The sequence below is a fragment of the Apodemus sylvaticus genome, chromosome 1 (genome assembly GCF_947179515.1).
Source record: "Apodemus sylvaticus chromosome 1, mApoSyl1.1, whole genome shotgun sequence".
In the NCBI taxonomy this organism is placed as follows: Eukaryota; Metazoa; Chordata; class Mammalia; order Rodentia; family Muridae; genus Apodemus; species Apodemus sylvaticus.
The window spans coordinates 38718812-38739284 of record NC_067472.1 but is presented as its reverse complement, the minus strand read 5'-3'; the positions used below and the strand labels follow the sequence as shown (position 1 = coordinate 38739284).

General features: G+C 41.7%; 1 protein-coding gene across 1 annotated transcript in view; it reads right to left on the bottom strand.

The window, feature by feature from the left end:
• Positions 1–20473, bottom strand: part of Cfap95 (cilia and flagella associated protein 95) — a 110045-nt gene that overhangs the window by 70198 nt on the left and 19374 nt on the right. The window contains exon 2 of the mRNA XM_052188270.1: positions 774–879. Coding sequence (XP_052044230.1) covers positions 774–879 — 106 coding nt within the window. The remainder of the gene's footprint in view (positions 1–773; positions 880–20473) is intronic.

The window sequence follows — 20473 nt, the reverse complement described above, 5'->3', positions numbered from 1 at the left end:
TACTAATAGCAGGTTTGATTTCTTATAACATGTACCTTGAGAAAAGTATACGAAAATAATTTAAAAAAAAATCAGAAATCTAGGTTCAAAGGTTATTTTCCCACTTCTGGGCTAGGTGATTCTGAATGGACTTCTTAACCCTCAGAATTCTTTCTCTCTGCCTCTATAAAAGGGAGATAAACGCCTGCTTCACAAGGTTATTCTAGAAGACAGAGCAAGTTGCTGCTACGGCATAGACTCGCAGTCCTCCAAAGGTAGTACTGGGGAGTACCAGGTATCTTTAGAAGGGGTAACAGACTCCCTTTAAGGGAGCCATTAGGCCGTTGAAGGTGTACTCTCAAAAGAAATTGGATGGCCCAGTTTCAGTTTCCCACTTATTCGTGACTCAAAATGTGGCTAACCAGCCTGGCATGCATCTCCCGATGGCATCCCATTGTTCTCAGATCAGTGAGGTGGCCCAGTTTTGGACTTAACCCTCCAGAACTCTTAATTCATATGCAGCATGTGTCAGGTATTTTGTTATAGCAACAGAAAGCTAACTAATACAGGCTGGCAGCATGCTAAGCACTTCATTGTGTATCTAATTTACCCAATAAACTTAAGAAGTAGGTGGACTATATAAGTTTGGTAAGGGCATTGCAACTAAGTTACCTAATTAATTCCACAAATGAATAACAATGGTAGAAAAAATACTTCTAACTTTACTTTTTACTGTTTCAGTGTGAGAAAGATTTCAGACAACAACAAAAAAAAAATTAACAGCAACCACTTACTGGACTCTCAGTTCCAAATCGCTTGTACGTTGATATACACAGATTTGTCACCGTATCAGGACTCTCTATATCATAATCTTTGGGGAAGGCTTCTCTGTTACGGTGCCTTCACAAGGGGGAAAAAAAAGAAATTAAAGTCCCTTAGGAAAATCCTTACTGATCATGCATTGCATTAAAGCCTTTAAATTTGCTATATTTCATGCTATTATTTCAATTATAAATTTGTCAAAGTCATGCTGAATGATGTATTTCTCTCCTCTTTTCAAGGAATGCTGAGATTATTCCCTGTAAACAACCTGGCCCACTCAGTAAAGCTAATACTGTCACAGAAACACCACTTAACTAACACAGTAATTACTCTGTAGCTCCAGTGAACTGAAACTTATTTAATAATGTAGATGAATTACTGACAGTAAATTCTAAAATAAGATATGGGAATAGCTTTAAAAGGCAACTTGTCACTTTAGAAATTCTCTCTACCGTGAATTTTAATTACATTGTTTTTCAAAGGAGGCAGAATACATTGATTGGTAACCCGTGTGGTCCCTGTTTCCAAAAAACACCCTAGGAGGCCGGTGGCTACAAGCTAAAAACTAACAAAGCCCCACTCCTTAAAGTGAAAGTGGAGTAAGGTGAGATCTCAGGGTTGTTTTGATTTGCATTTCCCTAATGACTAATGAAGTTGAGCATTTTTTAAGATGCTTCTCCGCCATCCAAAGTTCTTCAGGTGAGAATTCTTTGTTTAACTCTGTACCCCATTTTTTAATAGGGTTGTTTGGTTTTCTGGAGTCTAACTTCTTGAGTTCTTTATATATATTCGATATTAGCTCTCTATCTGATGTAGGATTGGTGAAGATCTTTTCCCAATTTGTTGGTTGCCGATTTGTCCTTTTGATGGTGTCCTTTGCCGTACAGAAACTTTGTAATTTTATGAGGTCCCATTTGTCAATTTTTGATCTTAGAGCATACGCTATTGGTGTTCTGTTCAGAAACTTTCTCCCTGTACTGATGTCCTCAAGGGTCTTCCCCAGTTTCTTTTCTATTAGCTTCAGAGTGTCTGGCTTTATGTGGAGGTCCTTGATCCATTTGGATTTGAGCTTAGTACAAGGAGACAAGGATGGATCAACTCGCATTCTTCTGCATGCTGACCTCCAGTTGAACCAGCACCATTTGTTGAAAAGGCTATCTTTTTTCCATTGGATGTTTTCAGTCCCTTTGTCGGGGATCAAGTGGCCATAGGTGTGTGGGTTCATTTCTGGATCTTCAATCCTGTTCCATTGATCTGCCTGCCTGTCACTGTACCAATACCATGCAGTTTTTAACACTATTGCTCTGTAGTATTGCTTGAGGTCAGGGATACGGATTCCCCCAGTGTTTGCGAGGATGTGGAGAAAGAGGAACACTCCTCCACTGCTGGTGGGGTTGCAAATTGGTACAACCACTCTGGAAATCAGTCTGGCGGTTCCTCCGAAAACTGGGCACCGCACTTCCAGAAGATCCTGCTATACCACGCCTGGGCATATACCCAGAGGATTCCCCACCATGTAATAAGGATACATGCTCTACTATGTTCATAGCAGCCCTATTTATAATTGCCAGATGCTGGAAAGAACCCAGGTATCCCTCAACAGAAGAGTGGATGCAAAAAATGTGGTATATCTACACAATGGAGTACTATTCAGCCATTAGAAACAATGAATTCATGAAATTCTTAGGCAAATGGATGGAGCTAGAGAACATCATACTAAGTGAGGTAACCCAGACTCAAAAGGTGAATCATGGTATGCACTCACTAATAAGTGGATATTAATCTAGAAAATTGGAATACCCAAAACATAATCCACACATCAAATGAGGTACAAGAAGAAAGGAGGAGTGGCCCCTTGTTCTGGAAAGACTCAGTGAAGCAGTATTTGGCAAAACCAGAACAGGGAAGTGGGAAGGGGTGGGTGGGAGGACAGGGGGAGAGAAGGGGGCTTATGGGACTTTTGGGGAATGGGGGGGCTAGAAAAGGGGAAATCATTTGAAATGTAAATAAAAAATATATCGAATAAAAAAAGTGAAAGTGGAGATAAGCATTCAAATTATCTTGGGTAAAAGGTGGCTGGGGATAATTTTTAAGGAGGCTGGAAGGGAGAAATTTGGTGTGACAAGACAGGGAAAGGAAGGGTTGTGGTTGACTAAGTTTTCCTAGGGTGTTGTTGTTGTTATTGTTGTTGTTGTTGTTTTTGTTGTTGTTAAAAAAAGGAAGCTGAGACCAAGCATCCTGCAGAAGAGACCCGGATGGATCCGGACAAGAACTGTGCACTGGATACTCAAAATTTCATCCAACCATCTGTTTATTCAGCTACAACTTGTAAGGTCCTGCCTGGTGAGATTTGAACACGGTGTGTCCCCTCTGAAACTCAGGCATACATTTGATTTCCTCAGTGGTGGTGCTGGGAGACAGGACATGGGGGAGGTGTGGGAGTGGGTAAGAGATAATTAGATCATTAAGATGCACTCTAGCCTTTCAGCTAGTTTTGGCAATAGGAGATGAATTCTCCCTCTTGAGAGACTGGATTAGTTACCACAAGAGCAGACTTACATGAAACTATCACCTGCAGGACTTGGCCTATGCTGTACTTATCTGACCCTCCTGTTTGAAGCCTCGAGTCCTTTCCAACCTTAAAAGCCATGATCTTTCTTTCATGAATTACCCAGAATGGTGGCCTGGATGTGAGATCCTCCCATGGGCTCATGAGTTTTAACCCTTGGTCCCCTGCTTCCCCGTGGGAAGAACAATGATTTTGGCCACCCAGACACCCCAAGACTCCCAGGGACTGAACCATCAACCAAGGGGCACACATGGTTCTAGCCAAAAATGTGGCAGAAGAAGGCCTTGTAGGGAAACCAAGGGGTGGGGGAGGGAAAGGAGGGAATGTGTCGAGTGGAGGAGCATATACGTGGAGGCAGGGGGAGGGAGGAGGGGTTGGGGGTCTTTGGGGAGGGGGAAAATTGAGAAAGGTTTTACCATTGACAATGTAAATGAAGATGCTATTCAATTAAAAAAAAGGAAAAAATGACATTTATTAAATATTTACGAAAGAAAGAAAGAAAGAAAGAAAGAAAGAAAGAAAGAAAGAAAGAAAGAAAGAAAGAAAGAAAGAAAGAAAGAAAGAAAGAGAAAAAAGAAAGCTATGGGACATTTTAGGACAAGGGCTCTTGCTGGAGAAAGTGAGTCATTGCAGAGGTGAGAGGTTGTATTAGCCCCAGCCTGTCCTCAGCCCCTCAGCACCAGCAGCTACATAATGGGACAGGTGACACTGTCATCATCTTTAAGAGATCCCAACACAGAACTGCTCTCCTCTCTCTCCCTCTCTCCCTCTCTCCCTCTCTCCCTCTCTCTCTCTCTCTCACTCACTCCCAGTCAAATGGCCTTGTACTTCCAGCAAAGAAAGGGTCTCTGGGAGAAGAAATCAGATGCAGACAGGAGGGAACAGACAGACCTACAGTGGAGCACGGTGGGCGGTGTGTGTGTGTGTGTGTGTGTGTGTGTGTGTGTGTGTACAGAACTAGCCATGTAGTGGGTCATAGACAAGTTAGTTGGGTTAACTTTAGATAGGTGACAGAGACTGCCCTAGCTAAAGGCCTAAGCATTAAAATGTTAAAAAAAAAAAATCTCTGTCATTATTTATATACCTGTCAGGGCTGTGAAAGTCCCACTATATTTGAAGCTTAATGTGGGGTGCAGATATGTTGGGACTTCCTCATAATCTCCAGCAGTTAATGAATGACACAGAGATTTCTTAATATTTACTAAAGCTTAGGCATGTAGTTGGGCAGCTTCTCAGCTAACTCATCGAAGTTATCCTGACATTCGAGCCCACATACCCACCATTTACCCCCTCTCCTTCCTTTCTCCTCTCTCTCTCTCTCTCTCTCTCTCTCTCTCTCTCTCTCTCGGCCCTGATATACCTGTTTCTCTCTGTGTCCTACTGGTGAGCTCCCTGCATCTCCTTCTTCACCCCCTCTCTGCACAGAAGTTCCACTTTCCACTTCCTGCTCAGCTACTGGCCATCAGATCTTTATTAAAGCCAATCACCCAGTAAGGAAGGATGAATGCTTACAAAATATGAATATATATTATACATTATATATTAGTATGTAGTATTTTTATTACATAGTATATAGTATATATATAATATTATATATATATATAGCCTAAAATAAGGAATATTAAATATAGTCCTCTGACTCTTCAGAGATCCGCTGAGTATGACATTTAAAACATTCAAGCTTCCCATAATAGGCAGAACTGCTCCCTCCTAGCAGAAACCCTTAAGGTCTCCAAAGATAAATGGGGCTCAACAATGCCTTGTGGTAACACTGACTAGTGGGGAAAACTGTCCCATGCCTCATCTGATGTCAGGGCTCTGCTCAAAACTTTTGGGTTGATTGCCCTACTCTGCCTAGTCAAAGAAAGATCAATTTTCCCAAGTTGTTCTACAGGAAAAAGATCCCAGACCTGGGTCTGACAGTCAAAGGCCCTATGCTCTGTATAGCAATTGAAGGTTAAATTCTGTGCTATATGGCAGCCAAAGACCTAGGACTACTGCCCCCAACAAAACTATGGAGACAACCAAAGCATAAGGTATCTCTCTAGGTAACAGATCCCTGTTGTTTTAATAGATACACAGGATATTTAGATTATACGTCCAGTTATAATTTATCCTTCTCAGATATCTAATGAGACTGACTTATTGTAGCTTTAACAGTAACAAGCGTCCAGCTCCTCCCCCAAGGCTTTAGCTGATTTCTCAATTCTTCTGCCTTCTCAGTTCTTTTAATATGTAAAAATCAGGCCACCAGCTCACTTTCTAGAGCTACTATGTCTAGACACAGTTTACCTTGTTAGAAAACTCAAAAATGCTATACCTCTCCTGGGCATATACCCAAAGGATTCCCCGGCATGCAATAAAGACACATGCTCCATTATGTTCATAGCAGCCTTATTTATAATAGCCAGAAGCTGGAAAGAACCCAGATGCCCCTCAAAGGAGGAATGGATACAGAAAATGTGGTCTATTTACACAATGGAATACTACTCAGCAATTAGAAACAATGAATTCACAAAATTTTTAGGCAAATGGTTTGATCTGGAAAATATCATCCTAAGTGAGGTAACCCAATCACAAAAGAATACACATGGAATGCAACCTCTGATAAGTGGATATTAATTAGCCCAGAAGCCCTGAATACCCAAGGCACAAATTGCATAACAAATGACTCCCATGAAGAAGTATGGAGAGGGTCCTGATCCTGGAAAGGATTGATCTAGCATGGGAAGGGAATATAAGGACAGAGAAAAAGGAGGGAGGTGATTGGAGAAGGGATGGAGAGAAGAAGGTTTATGGGGCATATGGGGAGGGGGGATCCGGGAAAGGGGAAATCATTTGGAATGTAAACAAAGAATATAAAAAAAAAAGAAAACTCAAAAATGAGATAAACTCACAAAAGATTTCAAAGTAACCTTTTACTTTAACAAAACGCTCTTTGCAATGACTGCTCTCAGTAATCAACCACCTGTGTCTCAGGGCAAATGGCTGGATAGAAACATGATGTGAAGTTTATGAAAGGTCTGAGGATACAAAGGCCTAAGTTGTAAGGGTCTAAGAAGGTGCTTTAAAGTGTGTAAATGCAATTTGTAAAGGTATAATAAAGTGACTTAAATATAAAATATGAAAAATGTTTCATATCTCTTTCCCTCTTTGTAGTATTAAGACTTAAAAAGTTTAGAGTTTTAACAATAACCAGTGGAGTTCTGATAAACTATTAATTTAGCATCAGTGAGCACTGACTACTATTATCACAGTCACAAGCTCAAGATTTTACATTTTCTTTGATTGTCTTCTAAGTGGAGTCTTAAAAGTGCTTCTTATTGTGCTAAAAACATCTGTCTAATCTCTATACCCCCAGTCATCTGGATAGAGGAAAGAGTGCTCATATTTTTAACTGAAAATCACTGGGGGTCCCCAAGCTTCTACTGTGACTCAAAGACATGAGTCTATTGCTATTTCTACAATGTGGATTTCAGTACAGATTACCAAACAATGGTAATGATAGCATATCTAAAACTTATCTCTTTTGTAAACTTAAAGGATTCTGGAAGCTTCAGAGAACTGCTTTCCCACCTGCCTATTCTGTTACTCCTGAGAGTGGGATCTCTTTCCTCTTTCCCTAATCCTGGGGCTCCCCTACCCCAGTTACCAGGACCATGGACCTAAAAGTTCAAATGTACATCTAAGAAAAAAATTTCCCCCTAAATTTCTTAACTTTATCTTCCGCCCCTAACATGTATGTGTTCCAGCATCCTGCCAGGTCCAGTTTTTCCCTCAAAATCTGCATCTCGGACAGCTTCAAAGTGGCTGGCCCCAGGTGGCCCAGTCTCACAGCTGCTTCCTGCACATCCCTAGCCCCAGATGGTCCCACAGAGCCTGGATGGTGAGTGAAATAACCTACTCTTCCAGGACTTGACCAGCAACCCAGTTTTCTTGAGTCCCTAAAGATGTGATGCCCCCAGACAGCAGGAAGCAATCTAAAGAGCCCAGCGCCTATATTCCTGCCTCGCCATCAACAGTTCCTGTTTCTTCAACTTTTATAATGAACAAAAGGGAGAAATGTTAATTCCATCCAGCTTTAAGTGACTCAGCCAACGCCAGCCGTGACATCACCACTAGTCTTCAAATGTGATGTGTGTCCCCCTTTCAAAGGCCCCCTGCCATCACAGACCTCTTTTGCTCTGTCTGACTGTCTCTGTCTCTGTCTCTGTCTCTGTCTCTGACTCTGCCTCTGTCTCTGTCTCTGACTCTGTCTCTGTCTCTGTCTCTGACTCTGTCTCTGACTCTGTCTCTGTCTCTGTCTCTGACTCTGACTCTGACTCTGTCTCTGACTCTGTCTCTGTCTCTGTCTCTGACTCTGTCTCTGTCTCTGTCTCTGACTCTGTCTCTGACTCTGTCTCTGTCTCTGACTCTGTCTCTGACTCTGTCTCTGTCTCTGTCTCTGACTCTGACTCTGTCTCTGACTCTGTCTCTGTCTCTGTCTCTGACTCTGTCTCTGTCTCTGACTCTGTCTCTGACTCTGTCTCTGTCTCTGTCTCTGACTCTGACTCTGTCTCTGACTCTGTCTCTGTCTCTGTCTCTGACTCTGTCTCTGTCTCTGTCTCTGTCTCTGACTCTGACTCTGTCTCTGACTCTGTCTCTGTCTCTGTCTCTGTCTCTGTCTCTGTCTCTGTCTCTGTCTCTGTCTCTGTCCCTCATGCCTCCAATCCAAGACAGCCTTTAACTCCTTGTCCGGTAAGAAAGCTCTTGAGTGAGATCCATTGTGTGGTGTGATCTCTGCAGTATACCTTGGCCCTCACCTGACAAGATACCCTATCTCAGAAACCCTAACAGGTTGGCCTTGAAGTTTGACATCTAATCTCTGATTCCTGTCTGCTTTCTGCTTCCTGGATGAGGATACGTTAAGACCAGTCAGCTCAGGTTCTTACCCCATGTCTCCTCAGGTATAATATACAGCATGTCTTTGAACTGTGGGCCATAATAGCCCTTTCTTTTCTTCCTTCCTTCCTTCTTCCTTCCTTCCTTTGTTCCTTCCTTCCTTCCTTCCTTTTCTTTCTTTCTTTCATTCTTTCTTTTATTCTTTCTCTTTCATTTTTTCTTTCCTTCCTTCCTTCCTCCCACCTTCCCTCCCTTCCTCCCTCTCTTCTTCCTTCCTTCCTTCTTTCCTTCCTTCCTAAAGTTGCCTCTTGTCAGGCCTATGGTCACAGCAACAAAGGAAACAATGAATACACCCAGCCACCAGCATTTTGTCTGAGCAAAGACTTAGTAAAATAGGTAGTCTTTTCTGTCTACCCCTCTCTCTCTCTCTCTCTCTCTCTCTCTCTCTCTCTCTCTCTCTCTCTCTCTCTCTTTCTCCCCCCACCCCCATACTTGGGGCAAGGCTGATTTGAACTTATTGCAGCTGAGGCTATCCTTAAATGCTTGGGTTTTTTTTGTTTGTTTGTTTTGTTTTGTTTTGTTTGCCTCTACTTCCTAAATGCTAAAGTAATAGACATTTAACACACATTTAATAATAATAATAGGCATTAAACACCACATTTAACACAATTTGGTAATTTCTAAAGATATCATGCCATGTAGTTCTGTGCAGCACTAAAGGCAACAGAAGACAAATCAAGCCTGGAGTGATGATGATACACACCTTTAGTTCCAGCACAGAAAAGTAAGATCCAAATGGATCTCTGTGAGTTCAAGACCAACCTTATATTCAGAGCAAGTTCTACACGAGCCAGGCTACAAAGAGAGATCCTGTCCCAAACAAACACGCAAAACAACAAATGGCCAGACGGTGATGGTGCACACCCAGCACTCAGGAGGAAGAGGGAGGCAGATCTCTAATTTTGAGGCCAGCCTGGTCAACCTGATCACAGCAAGTCCCAGGATAGCCAGGCTTCACAGAGCAACTATGTCTGGAAAAATCAAATGAAGACAACAAATCATTATGAACCATATTTGAGAGTGTGCTGCATTTTGTTGGGCTACATTTGCAACAGGAACAAGAATGCATTGAAGGAATAAACCTAATGGTGAAATTCCTTCAGCTACTCCAAGCCTCTGTAGAAATTGACATAACTAAGTAATCAGGAGGGAAAACCTTAAATTGAACAATTTCTTCCAGCTATGAGGAGAGTTTTATGATATTATGTTACCCAATGTGTGACCCAGATGTGTCATGTCACCTGTCCGTAAAAGGACCCCCCAGTTCCCTATGGTCTCCCATTATTGATCCACTCCTGATATCTGTTGGCCATCTGTATGACTGGGAAACATCTATTAATGTCCATTGTTATTTAAATTGCATTGTTTAGTTTTTTAGTTCTTTGTATATTTTGGACACGAACCTTTTGCCAGATGAATAGTTGCTTAATATTTCCCCTCCCTGTACTGTTTCCAATGATGTGATGAAGCTTTTCAAGTGATGTAATCTAGTTCATCTGTTTGTGTTTTTGGTTCTGTAATTCTTTTGAGGGAGAGGGACTTGAAATAATGCAAACCTAGAAAATGTATGTCCTGGTTCTAAAACCAGCAGCTTTTTAAAATTCTTAGACAGGTTGTTTTGAAGCTCAGATTTAACAAATAATAATTCTTTGTATTAAGTTCACTAGGTTGTTATGAAGATTTTAATATAAAATATAAAAGCAGAGCAGAAAAGTCACAGAGAAATTTTTTAACATTTAACTATTTTAGAATTCTGAAATAATGCAACATATGTCATTAAAAGTAATAGGTGAATACAAAAGCCTCCTGGCAGTCAAAGAAATTCTCAGCAAAGGGAGTAATGCAACTAGCATTTCTATATATGGTTTCAAGGTGTACTGTAGAGTCATAGATACCAAGGTAGAACAGCGTTGGCGCAAAAGCAGGCATGTAGGATGACACATACAAACCCACTCTGCTCCAAGCATGTAATTTTGACAAAGATGGCAAAAATACATATAGAAAAAAAGGACAATCTTATCAACAAATGATTCTGGGTAAGCTAGGTATTACTATTAAAAAAGTAATCTGATCCCTATCTCTCACCATGCATAAAAATCAATTCCAAGTAGATAAAAGACCTCAATATAACACATGGGACTCTGAAACTTTTAGAGGAAATCTTTCAAGGGATATGGGAAATTCTCTTATCATGGGATATGGATCATCGATAAAGAAACAGAGGAAATAGGACAAAAGGCTTTTAATTTCACAAGGTCCCATTTCCATTGGTCAATTGGAAATAGTTTATCAAGTGAAAAATACCACGTACAGAAAGTCTTTAGCATGTATACGTCTGACAAAGAAGTAATATTATTTAGCATATACAAAGAACTCAAAAACCTAAAGGACAGGAGCTCAAAACCAATAAAGGATGAATGAAATAGGCAGGTCTGAAAAGATGCAAAATAAATGATCAATACACACACGAAATAGCAAGCATCCAATTTGGCCATCCACAGTAGAAATGCACATTAGAACCACACTAGCATTTCATTCATCTCGCCTCACTAGAATTCATCACAATGACAAATGCTAGCAAAGATGTGGGCAAAGAGGAGCCGACATATACTGCTGAAGAGAGAGTACTAGTTCAGCCACTATGGAAGCCAGATGGAAGATTGTCAAAAACTTAGGAGTAGAGCTAACGTATGATCCAGGTCTATTGCTCCTGGGTATGTATTTGCTCACTGGACTCTAAGTGAACACATCACAGAAACATATGGACATCAGTGTTCACTGTGGCAACATTCCCAGTAGCCAAGTCATGGAACCAGCTCAGGTGCCAGCAGCAGAGGAACGGATGTCAGCCATAGGGGATGAAGTGAAACTCTCTGCAGGAAGGTGGAGACAACTAGGGATGATCATTTAAGCCAATCTTAGGCAAAGATATGTTATTTTACTTTTTATTCCTAGATTCTACATGGACAGATAAAAATCACACACATATAGGACATGAAAGCAGAAGCAAAACCGGCTAGAGCAACAAAAGGGACAGGTAGGACAGATGGACAAAGAGGAAGGTAAAGGGAAATTGTGGAGAGTATGCTTTAATAAGCACCATATATTTGTATGAAAAATGTCCTTATAAAAGTCTCTATCATGTACAATAGAGATGCACAAAGAAACTTAATTTAAAAGGATAATCATGCCACAATCCACAAAGCCAGAGAGGCTAAGTAACAAGGAGGGCTTAAGTGAGAGGTACAAGGATCTTGCAGAGAAGAGGCAATAGCTTTCTCAGGTGGAGTTGGGGCAGGCGGGGATGGAGCAGGAGGGATCGGATATGGGTGGAGGAGAGGATGAATGGAGAGAATACCAGAAGAGATAACTGGATTTTGAAGGGCATTGTGGGAAAGAGGTAGAAACCAAGAACACCACAACCTGTGGAATCTACAAGGGTGACACTAATCGAGGATTTCCAGTCACGGGACACAGAACCTTAACTGGCCATCCTCTGTAACCAGGCAAGACCTTGCTCGAATGGAGAGGTTGGGACACCAACCTAGCCACAAAATCTTCAACCTATGGTTTGTCCTGGCTACATAGTATTCTGAGACTCAACATAATCATCAACAGAGATTACACACATGATCATCAACAGAGAGAGCACACACACTCCATCCAGAAACAGATGGGAGTAGATGAAGAGTCCCACAGAACTAGTTTTTGGTGCTAGGGGCAATTGGACACTGTTTCCTAAATACTGCCTAGTTGTAGAATTAGAAGTAAAGTCAACTTGATTCTTACACAAATTTTACTGTCATTTTCTATTTTCACATTATATGTAGAATTAGAAATGGAAGGAGGGCTGATGAGACAGATTACAAATTGCAAGCTATATAACAAGCAGCCTGGAATTCTGTCACCATTGTCAGGGATCAAGGGATCAAGGGCTCAGGGCAAAGACCAACACAAGCAGATTCCAAGCTAGATGACATCGAGTTGGAGCAGAACCTCGACCAGCAATCACAGGAGCCCTCCAGGCCTCCATTCTTCAAAAGGATCTATCTGGTTGAGCTGCTACTAAGGCTCTGTGGGAGCTTGAGGAGCCTGTCATGACTTCTGTATGATTCTCCATCCTGTGGATCTGCAAGCTGCTCTTACGCAAACCTGGATAATACTCCACGTGAGCTGTAATGCTCAACAAATTATCTCAGAGCTTCAGATGAAGCAGGAAGCCACAGCTCCCTTCAGGCTGCCTCACCACAGAAGAACCCTGATAACCGCTGCTGGAAGAAGGGCTGGATTTAAGGCATAGGGTTCTTCTCTACAGAAGGGAACAGGTTATAATCTGGGGTTTCTGTGGTCTCTTGCCTATTATGAATGGGGAGGGAGTGGAAGTTTGCAAAGAAACTTTTGTTTTATGGGTTTTTTCCCTCACTGTGGCACATTTCATACTGTTCTATAACCATCCATTAATGTATCCACCTCTCCTGAGACTGAAGCCTTCTCAGACGTGGAGATTATTTTTGATTCATCTTGGTGATCTGGTGACTCGCATAGTCTGACACATTATAAATGATTAGATTGTTCCTGATTGATGGACAGGTTGAATCTTCCTACCTTCTGTTACTGTCACCCTAATAGAAATGCTGAAAGCAGAGGCTTTCAAACGTGTCCATAAAGATAAAAGAGTATCCCGGCTCAGTTTTCAAATGCACCAGTCAGGAGGGGGTGATCATGCATATAGACAAGCTAGCTCTCTGCAACAGCCTGCTCCGGAGGAATTGTAAATCTACCTGCTAAACTGGAACGCTCTCGCTATACATATGCATCGCACCGATTGCAAAGGGTTTGAAATATGAGAAGTATTTGACATGAGAACAATGAAAGTCTGAGCCCAGTTCCAGCTTCTGGTTACTTGACAAGAGACACATTTTCTTTGCAGATTGCAAAGATGTTAAAAATGTTTAGCTAAGACTCCAGATGGCAGAATATATTAACTTTAGGCTTTAGAATTATTAATGAAGTTCTTCACAGCTATGCTGTCAGCCATTGTATTTTCTGTTGTAAATGTAGGGCGAATAAGAAGAGAGATAGCTTTTCTATTAAGTTTCACAATCCTCAGCGATCTAAAAGAAAATTACCCTGGAGAGTCAGCTATATTCCTTGATAGATCAGAAAACTTAAAACCAATACAGGCAGATACTGCAGAGAGAGATTTAATGATCCTTTTAAAGATTACCTAGGCAAAAAGATTAACATGCCGAGCCAGTGTTATTTAGTGGTTTATACATTAAACCAACAAGGACGTTTAGACATACGTGAGTCATTGTAAAGGAAATGTTATGTTCTTAGGAGGAATCGAGACTTCTCAGGGTAGTGAACAGGGACTTGATCAGTGTATCCCATGTGCTCTATGATTTGCACATCTGCAGCATGACCCTAAAATGTGCAGCCTAAGTTGTGCTCTAGAGAAAACTACCCGATGAAGGTGGGTGCAGCATATTTTCTTCATTCAACATATATTGAGTGGCATGCAAATCAAGAATTTTCACTCTTACAAATTTTCTACATAGAAATCTCTAAAACCAAGAAATCCCATAGAGAATATTGTGAGGGGAAAAAAAATGAATACAGCAATTGGAGGCATAAACAGTTAAGGAAATGTCAGTCTGATTGACTGCCAAACATGTGACTCACAGATATCTGAAGAAACACATATCAGGCAAGGTGACAGTACAAGTGATTACACCACCTGGGTCACTCTTCATGATCAGACATCCTGTGGAAGCAATGACAGCCATCCTGCTCCCACTGGGAAAACTAGACCTCAATTACCTTCACATTCTAGTACACTTCTCAGGGTCTCTGTGGGCTTCACCTCCAAAAATAGCCTGTATCTGTTGACCAAAGAGACTCTGAGCCTGCTATGGTAGGTAGTTCAGGCCTGTAATCCTAACATTTGTAATCCTAGCAGGCACAGAAGGGTTGTGAATTCAAGGCCAGCTGTGGCTATGTAGTAAGAGACTTTGACTTAAAAGAAGAAGGGAACGGGTGTTCTGGGAGCTATTGGAAGAAAGGGACTCGAGAAAATCAGAAAGTCTTTAAACATAAATTATACACCCACTGTGGTTCACTATCGTACAAAAGACACCTAGATCAGCGATTCTCAACCTGTGAGCTGTGACCACTATGGAAGCTGACTGGCCCTTTCACAGGGTCCACATATCAGATATCCTGCAGTCAGACATTTACATTACAATTTGTAACAGTAGCAAAATTACAGTTAAGAATAGTAACGAGAATAATTTTATGTCTGGGGGTCAGCACAACATGAGAAACTGTATTAAAGGGTCGCAGCCTTAGGAAGGTTGAGAACCGCTGGTCTAGAGTGTGTTGGCTGGCGTGGAAACGAGTTGTCCTTCATGGTGCAAGCAAGCAAACAGCACCTGCTTCCATATGCTTCTCTCTGCTCTCAATATCATGCTAGAAAATATCAGAAGGCCATTTTAAGAGAGTCAAATGTCCGTTTTAGTGTGTATTTCTATGATTCCACATGCCGTGCACATTGAATAGATAATACAAGGTTATTTGGTTTCAGAGCAATTCATTTTCTTTCTAATCCTCCACTATCTAAGACTTTAAAAAGAAAATTACCCTGGAGAGCCAGCTAGATTCTCCAATACATTAGAAACTTAAAATCAAAACGAATGAGATTTTCTTTGGAAATAGGATCTAGAGTTAAAGCAGTTTCATCACAAACCTTGCTAAAGAATGCACATTTCCCCCTTTTCTTATAAGAACTCATTCAAAAAACAAAAAAAAGTGGGAGGATAGTTAAGAGTGAAGCTAAAATCTGGGCAGAAGCAGGAACTCTCAGCCCCAGAATATACCAAGTCCTTGAGCTATCGAAAAGGAGCAGGACCCAGTGAAGACTGAGTTCAAATAGGAGACGGGCAGAGAAGGCTCTGTGCAGATTGCCTGTGTGTCCATTTGACACGTGTAGTCAGCTGAGACGGGAGAGCCTCAACTGAAAAGCTGTCTCCAGAAGATCAGACTGCAGACAAAGCTGTAAGGCATTCTCTAAATTAGTGAGTGATATGGGAGAGAAGGGTTCGTGGGGGTGTTTCCTATATGGGAGGGTCCGTTTCTGAGCTGGCGGTTCTGGTTTCTCTATAAGAAAGTGATCCAAGCAAGCTCTGGGGAGCAAGACAGCAAGCAGCAACCCCCATGGCATCTGCATCAGCTCCTGCCTCCAGGTTCCTGCCCGGGTAGAGTTCCTGTCTTCCTTCAACAAATGGTAATAATGTGGAAGTCTAAGACAAATGAACCCTTTCCTCCCCAACCTTTTTCATCTGTCATGGTGTTTCGTCATAATGATAGTGACCCTGGCTTAGACAAGTTCTCATTGATGAGAGGGCTCACAGGTGGGAACCTGCAGTACTGACTGGACTAGATCACACTTCCTGTGGTTGTGCCCATAGGACTCTTTCTCTGTAATATTGAAAAATGTGAGACAGAAGACACTTAAATTTTGTCTCGCATACTAGTAATTCTTAAGAGCTGAATATCCAGGTCAATAGTTTTTAATAAGCCATGGAAAGATATGAAGAAACTTTGAATCAAGCCTTCCCTTAGTGTTTTCCAACACTGCTCTTCAGCATGGGTGATGGGTGTTAAGAGGTGCTAACCTATCCTAGAGCTGACCTATGGGGGTTTTACAAGTCAGTCTTCTATACGGGACAGACATTGTGCTCACCAGTACAACACCCCATGCTTTCCTGGGAATACAAGAGACCAGAATTCCAAGGCCTTTGGTGGTAACTTCAGAGACATCTAACTGGTTAAAGTGGGAGAATCAGAGACAGTTAAATATGCAGACATGAATGGGGTTTCTTTATCACCCACTTCAAGGCTCAGAGAATATCACAGAAAACGAGGTAGAAAGAATGTAAGAGCCAAACAAAGGAGTGGAGTGAGCCAGGACACTTTGGAATGTAACCTCACCGTTGACTCTTGATTGCACACCATCTGGGATACAAGCATGAGCCCTGTGTAAGACTGGATCTGTCAACATGTCAGAGAGAAAACCCTTGAGCTCCCCACTCCCAGAACCTAACTGGGGGTGGGAGGGGGCTCAAGAGGCTCCACCCCTCCCTGAGTATCACTGGGCACTTTTTGCTCCTGTAATAATAATCTTTCAAATAGGACCATGTAAGCAACCCTAGTGAAACTCACTGTGTCGTGAAAGTGGAAGAGGATCTAAGATGGAAAGAAGAAGATTGTAATGGCTATTCCTGGTTATCAGCTTAACTATATCTGGAATGAACTACAGTCCAGAAGTGGAGGGTACACCTGTGATCTAGATCTTGAGGCTGGAAGACACAAGTTTCTGATCTGGATCTTGGCATGGAGATCTTAAGGCCTAGTGACTGTGAAAAGCTTAGGCCCAGGCAAGGTAGTACCTGCTTTTAATCTCAGACTAAGGCAAGGAGATCTCTGAGTTCAAGGTCAGCCTGGGACAAAACAAATCCCAGATCCAGGCATGGTGGTACACACCTTTAATCTGGGCCACACCTTCTGCTGGAGACCTACATAAGGACATTGGCAGAAGGAAGATTCGCTCTTTGCCACTTGCATTTACTTGCCAGAACATCTGTTGGAATCTACTTCTACAGAAGACCAGCTGAAAAAACTAGCCTTGTGGGATTGAGCAACTGCTAGATTCTTGGACTTCCGATTCACAGCTGACCATTGTTGGAGAGTTGGACTACAGACCAAGAGTCATCATAATAAATTCTTTCTGTATAGAAAGACATTTCATGTGTTCTGTGACTCCAGAGAACCCTGACTAATACAAGGATCAACATGAATGGGGGGTGAATAGGAGAGGGTGATGGGGAGGATATGGTAGAAATCCATGACATGTATCTAGGAAAGTTCCACAATTAAACCTACTGTTATGTATAATCAGCATATATAATAAAAATAGATGATTCCTTGGCCCCTGTGCTTGGTAGTGGTATTTAAGCTGATCTGGTTAATAAAAAACTATGAGCAGAAATTACATGGTTGAGGGGCTAAGGCAAAGGTGAAGGATTTCTTGTTATATCATAGCAAGAGGATGGCATCATATGGGGGGGGGGAGGAACTTTGCAATGGATTGGTCTGATGCTGCTTGTATTGTAATGCTAAATATTGACTCCTAAGATCTGATTGCCCCCAGAGACAAGAGAGTCTGCATGTAGACCCAAACAATGCTATGTGACCTTGCCCTCAAGTTATTCCTTATTGGTGCATAAAGATGCCTACAGTCTATAACTGAACAGGTTTGAGATAGGTAGGGCTTGGGGTTCTTAGGCTTGGAGTCTGAGGAGACCATGAGAAGAGAGAAGGTGGAGAGAGAGGATGCCAAGGGGTAAGAATCTTGGAATTAATGGATAGAAAAGCAATTCTAATATCATAAAGAATAGATATCATACTCTTGAGTCTGGGTTACCTCACTCAGGATGATATTTTCTAGTTCTATCTATTTGCCTGCAAAACTCATGATGCCCTCATTCTTAATAGGTGAGTAGCATTCCATTATGTAAATGTAACATATTTCCTCTATCCATTCCTCTGTTGTAGGACATCTGGGATGATTCCAGTTTCTGGCTATTACAAATAAGGCCACTATGAACATCATGGAGCATGTGTTCCTCTGGTATGGTGGGGCATCTTTTGGGTATATACCCAAGAGTGGTATAGCTGGGACTTCAGGCGGTGTATTTCCAATTTTCTGAAGAACTGTCGAATTGATTTCCAGAGTGGTTTTTACTAACTTTCAATCCCAACAGCAATGGAGAAGTGTTCCTCTTTCTCCATGTCTTTACTAGTGTGTGCTGTCTCCTGAATTTTTGATCTTAGCCATTCTAATTGGGCTGAGGTGGAATCTCAGGGTCATTTTGATTTGCATTTACCTGATGACTAAGGACTTTGAACATTTCTTTAAGTGCTTCTCAGCCATTCAAGATTCCTCTGTTGAGAAATCTCTATTTAGCTCTGTACCCCATTTTTAATTGGGTTATTTGGTTTTTTTGGAAATAGCTTCTTGAGTTCTTTATATATTTTGGATATTAGTCTTTATCTGATGTGGGATTAGTGAAGTTTTTTTTTTCCCATTCAGGAGGTTGCCAGTTTGTCCTATTGACTATGTCATTTGACTTACAGAAGGTTTTCAATTTCATGAGGTCCATTTATTAATTCTTGATCATAGAGCCTGATCCATTCTGTTTAGGAATTTCCCCCTGTGCTGAAGAATTCGAAGCTCTTTCCCACTTTCTCTTTTATTCTTATTTTATTTTATTTACATTTCAAATGTTATCCCCTTTCTCGGTTTCCCCTCTGCAAACCCCCATCCCATCCCCCCTTACCCTGCTCACCCACCCACCAACTCACTCCTGCCTCACCATCCTAGCATTCCTTTATATCAAGGCATCAAGCCTTCACAGGACCAAGGACCTCTCCTCCCACTGATGCCAGAAAGGCCCCTTAAGCTCCTTTAGTCCTCACCTAACTCCTCCATTGGGGTCCCTGTGCTCAGTCCAATGGTTGGCTGCAAGCATCTGCATCTGTATTGGTCAGTATCTGGCAGAGCCTCTCAAGAGACAACTGTATCAGGCTCTTGCCAGCAAACACTTCTTGGCAACCACAATAGGATTTGGGTTTGGTATCTGCATGTGGGATGGATCCCCAGGTGGGGCAGTCTCTGAATGGCCTTTCCTTCAGTCTCTGCTCCACTCTTTGTCCCTGTATTTCCTTTATATAGGAGCAATTCTGGGTTAAAATTTTGGAGATGGGTGGGTGGCCCCATTCCTCAGTGGGGGGTGGGGAGGCATGCCTAACCTCTGGATATAGTCTCGACAGGTTCTCCCTCCCCTCTGTGGGGTATTTCAACTAATGCCTTCCACGTGGGGTCCTAGGAGGCTCTTGTTTTCCTGGCATCTTGGACTTTCAGGTTGTTAACCCCAGTTCCCTATTCCCCATTGCTACAGATCTCTGTTCAATTTCCTGACCCTCTGTACATCTTCTCCATCTCCTCCCATCCTTGATTCTTTGACTTGGGCTTTGTGCAAAGTGATAAATATGTGTCTATTTTCATTTTTCTATATGCAGACTGCCAGTTAGACCAGTACCATTTATTGAAGATGCTTTCTTTTCTTCCACTGTATGATTTTGGCTTCTTTGTCAAAGATCAGGTGTCCATGGGTGTGTGGGTTTATTTCTGGGTCTTCAATTCTATTCTATTGTTCGACCTTTCTGTCACTGTACCAATACCAAGTGGTTTTTATCACTATTGCTCTGTAGTGGAGCTAGAGGTCAGGAATGGTGATTCCCCAGAAGTTCTTTCACTGATAAGAATAACTGCTCAGCTTTAAAGGCTGATAAAGACTTATTATAAATTAAAGAAAGTTCACATGTATCTTTTATGTGGGAATTGAATAATCAAAGATAGTGTAAAAGCCCCTGATTGTGAGATATTTCCCACAATGCAAAGTGATGCAAAGGCAAGAGAAGAGGAGAATGCCTTCTTTGTAAAAGACTCTTGTCAAGATAATAACATCGATCCATTCAAGCAGGGACCTCCTGACCTCATAAATGGCCTATTTTCCACTACCATCTCATTAACACTTAACGTTCAACATGCATTTATGGAGGATGGTTAAACCCCAGTAAGGAACTGGCCTCAGAGGGGGCAGTGGTTCATCCCCACCACCAGCAAACACAAAGGCTATTTTGACATTGGAAAAATAAATGTTTATATGATAAGCCACCGAGATTGGAGGAGGAGGGCGCTGTTAGTTATCAAATATCAATCCCAATTTAAACTGCCAAAGGAATTAGAACCAGAAATGGGAGAGACATGGTGTTACAAAAATCTAAAACACAATGCATTATTTGTAAGATGGACAAGGATAATAAGAAACTAGGCTGGTAAACTCTTTGACAGGAAGAAGGAAGTCAAGCCATATGCCCCATGAAACCAAAAAGATGAGCAGACAGGTTGCTTCTTTTTATGAATTACAATAGAATATATAGAAATATGAATACAGAAAATCATTGAGATGCCTTACACGGAGGAGGAAAGAGAAATGACAGATTACAACAGTCAAAGCCTTCAGATGTTTGTCCTCC